At 40.1% G+C, this 12,995-nt stretch overlaps 1 protein-coding gene across 2 annotated transcripts in view; it reads right to left on the reverse strand.

Moving 5' to 3' along the window:
- The window catches only part of LOC116917761 (thrombospondin type-1 domain-containing protein 4), a 61,569-nt gene that overhangs the window by 32,460 nt on the left and 16,114 nt on the right, over positions 1-12,995 (reverse strand). The window contains exons 3-6 of one of the 2 annotated variants that reach the window (XM_045170376.1): positions 12,153-12,307; positions 8,087-8,258; positions 5,734-5,836; positions 4,711-4,844 (exon numbers count right to left, since the gene is read on the reverse strand). In XM_045170376.1, coding sequence (XP_045026311.1) covers positions 4,711-4,844; positions 5,734-5,836; positions 8,087-8,258; positions 12,153-12,307 — 564 coding nt within the window. Of the gene's footprint in view, positions 1-4,710; positions 4,845-5,733; positions 5,837-6,713; positions 6,849-8,086; positions 8,259-12,152; positions 12,308-12,995 lie in introns of those variants that run through there. The other variant, XM_045170377.1, reaches the window with a different exon arrangement.

The following is a 12,995-nucleotide window of genomic DNA, read 5'->3' on the forward strand; positions in this document are numbered from 1 at the left end:
TGGCGTATGACGTGTCCCTTTCCTCGCTATTTTTTTCTTGATCAAATCAAAAGGAAAAGGAAAAATGCGTTTTCAAGACATGCAGGTTGGAATCAAATGAGGAATTCGTCACTGGTAGCGGTCGTGAATATTGGCGGCATTGCGTGATGTCGACCGACGCATTGAATTCACTGCGGAAATCCGCTGGTCGATAAAAAAAAAAAAAATGTTTTCTCCTCTTAAGTGAAGGGAAGACTAATCCGCCGCGGTTGATAAAAAAAAAAAAAAGAGCCGCTAGCAACGACGCCGTGACAGGAAAAAATAAATAAATAAAAATATTTGAAAAATATATACTTTGGGGAGGTATATGCATATATACATTTTTTTTTTTTTTTTCGAAAAAAAAAAAGGAGAGAGAGCTCGTCTTGTGTGTTGGAGGATGAAGTCACCATAAACGCCGTCACGTTTATTATTTATTTAGCATTTTTCGTCGAAGCAGACGGTGATTCACGTGGTGGTCGGAGCATTTCGCCAACGGGCGCAAAGGGATGAGAACGACCGCGTGCAAGTTGATGCAGACATCGAACCAAATAAGGGAGACATGCAGGAGAGATAGTCGAGAGAAAGAGAGGGGGGGGCAGTCCAGCAAAATACAAAATACAAAAGTTTCGATGCTTGTTACAAGGAGTGTCTTCCTCAATTGCCTTTCTGGTTATCAATACATGTTCAATACGTGGCGAATATCCGTGTATGGAACGAACAAAAACAAAAAAAACAAAAATAATAATTTTGGCGGATGCATAGAAATCGAACATGGATACATCATTGCCAAATGACACTCTAAGACCCCCCCCCCCTTTTTTTTTTTCCTTTTTCTTTTCTGGCAGCAGAAACTGGAACGAGAAATCGAATTTTTTTCTTCTTTATTTTCATTTTTGCCTTCCCTTTTTTTGTTTTTTTTTTCTTCTTTTTCGTCTGATTTTTATTTAGAAACCGGCAGCGCCGAAAGATACTTCGTTCGAGAGAGGGTCCTTCTAAAAGTCTGACATTTTTGAAGCTGCCCAATATTTATCGACGCATTTATTTATTTATTTACAACGTAAACCTACATCTCTCTCTCTCTTCTTCCCTTTCCACTTTGACGGGGAACTCGACGACAAGATACCACAAGCGCCACTACCCCAGAAAGAAACAAAAATTCAATTTTTTTTTTAATACATCGGAAACCCGTTTTCTTTTCAATTTCCCTTATTTTACCCTTCCCGCACGATAGTATAAATGACAAGAAAAATTAATAAAAAGGGCATAGGGAAAGAGGCTTCATTTCATTTTTTTTTCCTTCTTTACCCCCAAGAAAATTGGGATAACTATAACGAAAATATTCCGACAAGGCGAGGAGATATCGTGTGACGAAGGCGATGCCGAATAAAATAAAGATGGGACGCTGAGGTGAGGAAAATGAAAAAAAAAAAAAAAAAAGAGGCAGCGCAAAGAACGACACTACGATCTTATTCGGCGATAATAAACAAACCAAACAAAAAAATTGAAGAAAAAATCAAAGAGAGAAAACATGGTGCGGATACAAATCGAAATCATCAATATTATTCCTACTTTCTCAAAATGTTCTACAATCAAAATAAGCGGAGGAACGCCAACAAGAGAGCCAATTTACCACAAGGTCGGACAAGACAGCTGACTTGTTATTACTATTATTCTTTAAAAAAGGAAAAAAATAAAAGAAATAAGAAGAAGAAGAAGAAGAAATTGTCGCGCCGCTTAATTCAGTTCAGAGTCTGCGTGCCGTGTTATCGTCCCGCGTTCGTTAACCAAAAGATCTCGTTTTCCTTTCTCACTCTGACAAACACATGCACATACAACGTATATTATTCACGACGGTATCGTCTTACATCACGCGAGAGAACAGAATAGAAATAGGAAAACACACCCACCCAGAAGGGCCTTCGACAACATAAAAGGGGGGGGGGGGAAGTTCATCATTCGTCGCAATCAATATTCTTAAGCCTTTTGTTCTCCTTTTTTGTTTTCGTTATTTGTTTGTTAACTAAAAATTGAGTTAACTTTCTTTCAACAAAGATTTATATTCCCAAATAGAAAATAAGGAGCCCACGATGAGACCACCAAATTATACCGCCTTAGCTTTTTAAAAATTACTTTCGTGGTCTCGGCTGATTGGCTTGCGGAGAACAATCAAATCCAATTGTTTATGTTTTACAGCGTTGTTCCGACATATTTGGATTCAAACATATCGACGACCTTCAATTGCAAAGTCCGCTAGAAACGAAAATAACCCGGAAAAATGCGACCAAACGGCTTAGATTTTTATTGCCATGACAGTGGCGCAATCTAACGGTCATTCAACAAACTTCTTTGCCTCTATAGTGGCGTCAGACAGACCGTGCCATGTCACGCTAGAACGTCATGATCCTCTTTTGTCACAGTTCTTTTAATCCTGAAATGAATGGGACAGCACACACCACTACCTCCCCTCTCCTATTGCCATTACCATATTTATTGTTATGACTGGGGCTAGTCTCGGCGAAGTAGCTGCTGTACAATAAATCTCGGCCGGCCCGCCACCCAGTGTCACTTCTGCCACATCGACCACGAACGACGGAGAAATTCTCAAGTTTTTAAAGAGTCGCAAGAGAATAAAACCAAAAAAAAAAAGCTTAATTATTCAACATGCCAGCGTAGCGCTAAAGATCGCAGCTGTCTCATTCCGACCGTGCCGAGGATTTGCGATCCGCACAATTCCGTTCCCCTTCTCGCCACAACACGAGAATAAAAAATAAATAAAATAAATAAAAATAAAAACAAAAGAGAAAAAACCTAATAAAAAATATATTTACTTGGCAAGAAGAAGTCGACTGTGTTATGTCCCATTTCATCTCTCAAAATTGTTTTTCAGAAACGACTGGAAGGATAAACGGATAACTAAAAGTATTGCCTACGTTGCATACGTTTGAAATGGACGCTTAAATAATATGCGATCAAGCACCACAAAAAAAAGAAAAAACAAAAATCCGGCATTGTTCCAGTTTTGATGGGCCGTTCCCAATCAATGCCTAATTATTTTTCGGTTTAACTCCAGGCCCGCTGTTGTTGTAAAAGGCGTGGCGTTGCACTTTAACACGTAACGCTGCACCCTCCTTGCCTTGTAATAACGGGATAACAAAGTGCCATAGTGCCGGATAGAATCAGATGTGAAATAGAAAAACGAGTCCATCGATCGCTCGGAATTACACAATGCGATCGTGTGAAATGAAAAAGAGATGAGTCAATAGGGACCGCCACGCATCATTCAAATGAGGATATATCCTACATATTTATGTCCGCTGATTTTACCTCTGACCTCACCCCCCCCCTCCCCCGTTCATTCCCATCTATTGAAATCAGATCACACCCAAAATTTTCCCCAATGTCAAAAATGGGCGCCGAAAAGAGATGCATGGATAAAAAGATAATGTCGGTCTCTACGAATAGACTCTAGGGGCTACTCGATGAAATGTCGACATCAAAAGGCCTACAAATCTCTAGTAGAATTCTTAACAATACATTATTAGTATTTGATAGCAAGGAGAAAAAACGTTGGAAGCATAGCGCAATATGTGGGGCGTTTCGCTTTTCAACAGTGGGGCAATAGGCAGCTGTTGCCCTGGAAGGGGGGGATCAAGAAAGAAAAAGAAAAAGACCCGACAAAGATAACACACATTGTAATAGTTCATGACATTTCTGACTTGACCCACCCACTGTAATGCAGTCAATTGGCTACCGTACGCCTTCAATTTTACCTGACAGTTGAACCTTCCACCCCTGTGCGCTACTTTGTCGCCATCTATAAATACATCTGAAGAAATAGGAATGTTTTTAACGACATAGTTTCAACTGTTTTTGTTTACAGGCCAACCGAAGTTGCGACGTTCACCAGGATTTATCTCCAATAGCCTGTGATTAACCCCTTTTTCATTTTTCCTAGTTTATATATTTTTTTTGTTTTATTTGTTTTTTACCTTTTTGGATTTTCAGTTTTTTTTTTTGGGGGGAATGTTAAGAAAGAAAAAAAAGGGAACAGCCAGGGCATGTGCCATAATAAACAACAAGCAGAAATGCTGGCATTTGGCCAGCATTATAAAAAGAAGAAAAAAGTGAACTTTCAAGCGGAATTTCCCATCTCGGAAATGTGTTTTGACGGCTTTTTTGTACCGAGGTATATTCTTCACATACAAACACCCTTGAAACAACACGATTCGTGTAGCCTAAAAAACTGTATATACAGTCAAAACGGACATCGTTTTTCACTAACCCATTTTCAAACATGAACCCACGACTACCTTTTTCTCCCACCAAAACAGAGAAAGCATAACAGACGGTACCCCGACATTAGCAAAGGGGGGGCTGCGCTTTTCCATTGCTCGGTTGCAATCGAATGGACTCAATGAGTTTTCGTCTTGTATCCCGTGTTTACGAGATTACGTCCCTGTCAATATTTGGATCGTTGAAAGCCGCCGCCGAAAGAAAAAAACAACAAACCGGCACCGTCATCGTTTGTGTTTCGATTTTCACTCCTCGGTTAGAACAAAAAAAAAATAAAATAAAATAAAAATTTAAATTCAATTCCGTCGATGGTTATACCGGTCAATGACACAACCGAACGAATATCAACAGCCGGGTAAATAGAAAGCTGAAGAAGAAAAAATAATTGGTTCCTACCTTGCACGTTCCGGAGACGCAAACTCGTGTGGGGTCGTTCGGTCGGCACAACGTCCCGTCAATGACGGTTTTGTTGAGCAGAGCGTAAAAACGGAATGTCAATGCCCGGCAGTTCAGCTCACACGGATTCTCGGCTAAATATTGAAAAACAAAAATGTAATGAAAACAGTTAAGGAATCGAACGGGGAAATGTTTCCCCCATTTCTACGATATTTAAATTAAAAAAACTGTGGAGAATTGAATGCAAAACAATTATGAGATTATCATTAAACTAGATGGAAGGATAAAGGCCCATAATTGAAGGGAAAGATGCTCAACGAATGGACATGTCGGTTGCAGTCAAAGGATTCGAATTACTTGACGGGGATCCTTCATCGAGTTCAATAGACAGTTGAATTTTTTTTCTAGCAATTGAAAAACTACTAATCTAAAATAGCTACAAACACATGAGAACTGGGGCAAGAATGTACCATAGTCGAGAAGGTCAAGAGGGGTTAAGACTTCTTGGGAGCGTGAATCGAAAAGATCCATCCTAGTTGATAGAAATACCTAAAATAGACGCTAGATGGCTCCCCGTGCATCCCCTCTTTATTTACCAAACGAAAAATTCTCTTATTTAATTCAGCTGCAATTTGAACGCGTGTTTAGTTGTATCGTAGTTGGATAAAACGGATCGTCTTTCAACACGCCGTTTGCTGAGATGGCAAAACGAGCTAAAAAGAAACACCGCAAAAAAAGATAGATGAGAAAGATTCGTGACCGGCTGCGGGCGTAGCAGTATCCAATGCGATTGAACCTGTCAGTGAATGTTGTTTGCAGCCAAACGGATGACTTCATTCAACGTTTAATTACTCCGTTTGGCTCGTCGACCATCACACGAATAGACGATATTAGATCGTTTTATCGTTCAACACTGTCTCCGTTATTTCACACCATCAACGTATCATCAATCCAAGTCATTGCTGCACTGGTGGAACTAATGTGTTAGAAGAAATGCAAAAATAATAAAATTCCAGTACGTACCGTCCCAGTAAGCTTCCCAAATGTAGTAACGGCCCATAAACTGCTTGCCATTGTAGGATTCACACTGAGCTTGACGAAAATCGGGTGTTCTAGCCGGACATTCCTGTAAAAAGAAAACAAAAGAAAAACGTTACCACACATCCAATGCTTATGTTTTTGGCGGCTATTTTCGTGCCATTTATTGTCCTGACTCGTCCTCCATAACACAGAAATTGCTAATCACTTTTATATTTTACTTATTTTTTCAGAAAGAATTAGTTATTACACGTTTGATCTCTGGTTGTCGATCACAAAGCAAAATGAAATTAACAGAGACGTTTACCTACAATGACCTTTGTTTTCTTTAGTTTGCACCACCCAACCTCTCCCCCATTACAGAGCATTTTTGGCAGTCGAAATGGAAAATACAAACAAGAAATGGGATACCAGACGGTAACGCAAATTATGCACGTCACCTGCATCGTTTTGAACACACAAAAACAAGCGTGACGACGTGGGTTTTGTCACACCCGCATGACTCGTAACTCCCGATGTAAATCTCGTTCATCGTGGTAGACACTATTGTAAATCCCCTTTGGGCAATTTGATTTCAAAACAACCAACACACTTTGGAAGTTGACAGATGAATAATTGATCATACAAATCTTAGAACCTGTTTACCAGATCAAACAACTACGTCTCAATATGAAGCTTTTCAACTGTTCAGACATTTCAGGGAAACTAAGATAAAAAACAAAACCTCTAATTCAGAACAAGTTCTTCAACCAAGGCAAAATCGTGTCACTTGGAATGTAAAGCAACACTTTCGATGGATACCATTTTGGGACATTTGCTTTGTTCAGCTGTTTGAAGCCAATTATGCAACACATATAAGGCGATTCTCCCCATTATGTGCATACAATCAGTAGTAGTTATCAATGAATTACCATGGTACAGGGAAATGGCGCCAAAAAATACATCAGATACAAAACGTGGGTTACCTATTTGCATCACACATTTTCGTAGTGGTGCTGAGAACAACGTGGAAAACAATGGGCACGCACGGGATCACTGACTAACCGGAAAACGGCAAAAGGCATATTGAGAATTTTGATAACGTTGCCAAATTGCCAATTAAATTGCCAAGACCTGAGATTGGCGTCTACTGATTAGACCTAGTCTGTCTCTGTCGTAGTAGACGAATCGAAAATCAATCGAGAATTTTCGAGAATATTATTACCTTTTCAATGTGTATGTTTGAAATAGAGAGAAATTCGTTGGCGATCTGGAACGATGTAACTAACATTGTAAAAAATGAAATAACACGAATGCATAAAGAAATGTAAATTTTCAAAGAGGAAATGGCCTTGTAAATCATTCACTCCGTGATACTACTAATACACGAGAATGCTTTTCACACACTTTCATTGACTCCACAGCATCGTGAATGATCGCCACTCTAGTGTGAATGCGTTTTGTCCCAACATGTGAAATAACTGAGAGGCATTTAAAACAAACTTTTAGAGGAAAGCGAAACGGGCTCGAGGTACGGACTATATACTCCCTACAATAGATTGAACGCAACAATAAATTTCTAAACAGCTAAAAATGTAAAGCTTCAGCAACAATCGTTTGACTATATATGGCTGGCTGGCCTTACCCTGAAACTCAAGTGCATGAAAAAGGACCAATAAAAGCTGCATAACAAACTTTTGCTGCTTCGTCGGCGACATTGAAAATTTGATATCGGATCTCGGTGTACTGCACGCATTGCACGAGGCTTGGGGGGAGATCATCGTCATTAATATTCATTTTCTATGTTAGTTTTGTTTTTTTTCCGAACTTTTGTACATTTTTTCTTCTTCATCCAACTCAAGCAGAGGATCCACTACGAAAAGAAATAGCAGCTCATATTTCACGATTATTCCTAGTCACATTAGCTAACTCTTCGCTGCGCCTCAATGTCTCTCATTTCCAGTTTGCCTCATTTTTTGTTGTCCATAAAATATTTATTATCATTTTACTAATCAAAACACATTTCAGTTTTGATTATGAGCGTAACGCTAAATCCACCTTTGGGCAGTATCCACCTGATGTCTCTAATGGAAGTTAGAAACTAATACCATGAAGAGAAACCGATTCAGTTTCCAAGCGACAATCAAACGCAAATTCCGGGGTTCGATTCCACTGCGTGTGCCGCTATGTGTATGGATTTACATTCATGGATTGTACGCATCCAACGAATGTTTACCTATTTCTTTATCATATTTTTTTAAAGTTATAAATGCTACTATTAAAATTTTTTTTTACTGTTTGATGACAATGCGAATGGATGTTAATGCAATTGGAAGATATTATTTAAAAGCTCACTGACCTGTGTGTTGCACATGTGATAGCGCTTGTAGAGGCCGACACATCCCGTCGTCCGGCTACTGCTATTGGCGCTGATGGCTGTCGTCGTATCGAGCGCATTCAAGTGGTTGAGATCGTCGCTGCTGTCGCTCGCTCTCCTTCGATTCCTCAATGGTGATCTCGTTACGGATCGTCTGTTATTCCAAAAAGGTGTCAAGCATCAAATAAGGGCATCAGTGATTTTTACGATCTCGACCGAAAACATAACTCTCCGATCGTATTGTACATCCACGACCGTTTTCGTTTTGGATAAAAGAAATCTAGACCAACCGCGGCCTCGTCCTTTCTGAGCCAATTTTACGACCAACATCAAAATCATGGCTTCCCTCTTTTCTCTCTCTCTCTCTCTCGGAAAAGCGTTGATTTTTGGTACAAACCGACCAGCTGGAGCTCGTTGTCTGTTGGAAACAGTCGGTATACATACAAGGCTATGGGGTAGTTACAATGTGTATTGATATAACATGTATAAATATACATTTGGGCTCTATTGTGTTCCAGTTTGCACGTGCAAGGCCTCGCCATATCTTGCCGCTCTTTTTTTTTTCAACCCAAAATTCGTTCAATAGATTCAAAATGTGTGCACACATTTTTGTTGAACAAGAAGATGCATCGACAGGGACAATTTTTTTTCCCCTCTCTTTACTGTCGCTTTAGCCGCACCAAAACAGACAAAAAATCCTCACCCCCTCCTTTGTGTTTTTAATATCCCGTCATTTCATTTGATCTTGTTTCTTTACTTGTGTGTGTGTCGACAATCGGATGACATCTTGCAGACATGTCACAGACTATTGAATACTATCTACCCATGGCCCCAGTCTAACCGGACCGGGCGCACAGAACCCCCAGCAACGACAATAGACAAATACTAAAGTTGAACACACACAAAAAAATTCGTTTTCTTTGAGGGTTTTGGGGTTTTAAAAGAAAAGGTGAACAAGGCGAGACTGATTCGACAATAATGACAGTAGGGCTACCTTTCGGCGGGTTACTTGTACCATACTTTGTATCTATATACTTGTACAAAGACACAAAAAAGGAAAGAAAAGAAGAGCAAGATCTGATGTTCCAGAACTGAAAAAACCGCCATTGATAAAAGATCTTTTTTAGATTTAAAAAAAAAAAAATCGTGTTTCCATAGTCGCATCTCCTTTTTTTCTATACAGGGCCGGTTTATATTTGCCATTGATTTTCGTTACACCCTAACATGGACGTGCTGTACGATACAAATAGCATATGCCTATATAATAACATAGGGGGGTTCCGCCGGCCTATAAAAGGAAAACACGGTGTGTACGAATAGCGGAATTTTTTGAATTTTTTATCACGCGATTCTATCTAGCGGCTGCAAAAGAGCTCTTCTTTCTCCCCCCACCAAACTGAACACATACCTACACACAGAGGGATTGCATGTATGGGAAGGAATGGTTTCGTGTTTCAACATTTTCACTAGACGACGATTTTAATCTTCATCTGCACGCCAATGTTTCAAAGCCCCCCCCTCCCGTACCTTCAACTTTGTTTCATTTCTGTTTTGTTTTTTCGCTTTGCTTTCACATTCAAATTGTTTTGTTTCTTTTTCCTGCTTCCCTGTGTGTTCCAGTCGAGATAAAAACGACATGCATCAGACCATATAGCTTAAAGAAAGACGGTTGAATGCAGTTTTGTCAGCAAAGAAGGCGATCGGTGCTGCGTGAGTCCGATAAGGTGGACTCGAATCACATCAAACTTTATGTCTATAATATTGAACGAGCCGAATAACAGTCTTCCATCATCTGTTTGGAACTCAGAAAACGGGGATTCTTTCGGACATCGCACGCTACACGGCGATTCAGCCTATCGTGTCTGACTCATCCGCTCAATCGTCTCCTTATTTTCTCATGTGTCTCTCTCTCTTTTTTTTTCTCTTCTTTTTATTTATTTTATTTATGAAACCGCCGCTGGCTCTTCTTTTGACATCTTGGCCCTTTTTTGTGCGAATTCCTTCAGGCCCGATGATAGCCTTCTTGATCAAACACTCTCCCGATAGAGGAACGTATATATGCTCGAGCCGTGGACGAAATGGGCTGGGCGCTTAGCCAAGTGATGAATCATGTCTATAATAATAACAGTTTTTGCGCGCACACACGAAAAAGCACACACAAATGTCGCGGACGGCGTTTGGAATTTTCACGAGAAAGAAAAAGGGAACCATGCCGGTTTTTATAGGGGTCTTGACTGACTTGCTGATGAAACGGGGGCGTCGGTTACATTTTGTATCATAAAAACCGGCCCGAAAAATGAGATTGAAATGGTATAACAAAACAAACTTGATTCGCTCAACACAGTCCAGTCATCGTTCATAACCATTAAAGTGTAGACCAAGCGAACATATTTACACTATATATGAATAAGGTGTTGCTGGTGGTGCGTGTTAGACGCAAATTTCAGACACTGGCATCTGACCGTTCGTGATCAACAACAAACAACTCGTTCGTTCAACTTGATCCCGAATAGGAAAAAAATGGCGCTCTATACTTTGGCGATTAGCTTTTTTAATGGCTGGCTTTTTCCCTCCTCTATGTGAGTTCTTGTTTATCGTTCAAACAAGGTCACTTAGTGAATTTGGTGTTTCATTTTTTCTTGGCCGTTCTCAATGGGCGTTCAAACAAGAGAGGGGGGTCTCGACACGGTCAAACACTGTCGACACTTTCCACTCTGAGAAGTGATGACGCGTCGTCCTTTCATTGGAATTTTGCTTTTAATAAATATATTATGAACTGTGTTACAAGAGAACGCTAACTGCTCCTTGTGTCTAGTGTCACGCTGAAGTCAGCAACGAGTCTACACTTTCTCAAGTGGCTCCTTTCCCTCCCCTCTATTCGTCTCAGTGGCCCTACGCAGACCTTCCCAACGAAAGTGCGTCACTGTATAGGAGCAACTATTTAACGGAAAGTATGGCTGAGAGGGCAAGCATATACAGTGAGGGACACAAACAAGACAACAAATGTTACGAATGTGTCGCACGGCCCTATGCCACGTGCGTTATCCACTTGGCATTTCTACAAAAAATCAAAAGACCAATAAGCAATCAACTGTGTTATGGGAGGGCATAAGCTCTTGTGTAACAAAAATTCAGACCCCCCAGACTATTTGGTCGTTTTTAGATTTAACATGTAACCACTTGATTATTCCAATGTCTATATCTTTAGCCAAATAACGTTACCCTACAGATTACAGGGCCTTCTATTTTTTATTTGAAAATGCTGAGATCGATGCAAGATAGGAAACAGTGTCTATAATATACAAGACAAGTTTTGAGATAGTCAAATTTCGATCATGAAATCAATCAACCAAGACCAAATTGGATGCCAACATCTTCGTCGACGAAAAGGATTGTTTGGTTGTAGCCCAATGCAATGCCGATCGACAGCAAGGCAAAGATAGCCAGATAAGAATACCATCGTGAGTGTTGTGTACAGTAAAAGGATAGAGAGATTGAGAGAGAGAAAGAGAGTTTCTTTTAAGTAATATTGTATAAAAAAAAGAAGCCGGATCTCTTTTTATTCTGTGTTTTCTCTTAGTTCACATTTCCAGTGACGTTGGCTGCGTCTGTTGCCCCAACGTTCGAATCAAAAATTAGCACAGAGACTGCGTTTTCTCGCTTTTCTTTCTATTTATTCTTGTGGAATTTAACGTCAGGCCGTTATGCCGAGCTCTGCAATCAGTTTGTCCAAGCGAAAGCGAGCATGTCAGTCATGGGAAAAAAACAGGACGACAAGCCCCGTTCGTGTTTACATCGCACATTCGTATGACGTATACAGCAGCACCACTTCAAACTGACCTTGGTTTCCAATCATTTTTTACTTAAACTGCGTGACGGTACCAAACAGCTGGCCACCAGAATACTTAAACTTTACTTTCAATCTGTTTTTGTGCTGGTCATTTCAATTCCCTCTCATATAATCTCACGAAATTAGGAAGAAAATAATGTCGTGCAATAGATCATCAAAGATGAAATTCAATTGAACTAGTATGATGATATGGTTTACCTGGAACGAAGTGTGCGGCAGTGGCGCATCTGAGCGGAAACCCCGCCACCGCAAGTCCTCGAACACGGCGTCCATGAAGTCCATTCGCTCCAGGAACCTTCTTGATCCATTGACCGTCGATTGGTCTGCAATCGATCTTGAATCAGCCGGTACAACTATACCCCCCACAAAAAAGAATAAGGAAAGAAAAACAAATAAATAAAAAACAAACTCGTTTATCCATCAACATGGAACAACACCTTTGGACGTGTTTAAATCAACGGTTATTATTTCTCCATTGCATTTCAAGTGATGTGATAAAGTAGATGGATGGCATTTGGCACCGTCCTATTCTCGTTCATCACAGAACACACAGCCCAGAAAAAAGAAAACAAAAATAGAGGGTGGCATGTGAAGGAAAGTATATAAGGAATGTTGTTGTTTTCGATTGATCCGCTTTGATGAATGAAGCTCGATACATCATCAAGTGTCATGATGAGGTCAGATTCTTGACGCCTCTTATGATACGCTTCAAACGTTTAGTGCAATCGAAATAATAAAAAGAGAAATTTTCAAGTAAAAAAAAAAAAATGATGATTGCAGCTTTCCCATCGAGCCCAATTCAAGATTTTTCCTGCACATATTTACACACACAGCACATGGCGGGTGATTCACATTCAACAGATGGCTCCGTCTCGAGTGGCGTTTTTATTTTCTATACGTTTCATAAACGCCCGACGTTTCCATCTATAAAATGTGACGTGCAATTGGATGTTGCGGAGAAAACATCAACGAGAAAAGAAAAACAAAATAACGCCCAATCCAGCCATCAGCGCACCCTGGCTCACCTTCTCTGTTTTAATG

This window comes from Daphnia magna, linkage group LG2 (assembly GCF_020631705.1).
Source record: "Daphnia magna isolate NIES linkage group LG2, ASM2063170v1.1, whole genome shotgun sequence".
In the NCBI taxonomy this organism is placed as follows: domain Eukaryota; kingdom Metazoa; phylum Arthropoda; class Branchiopoda; order Diplostraca; family Daphniidae; genus Daphnia; species Daphnia magna.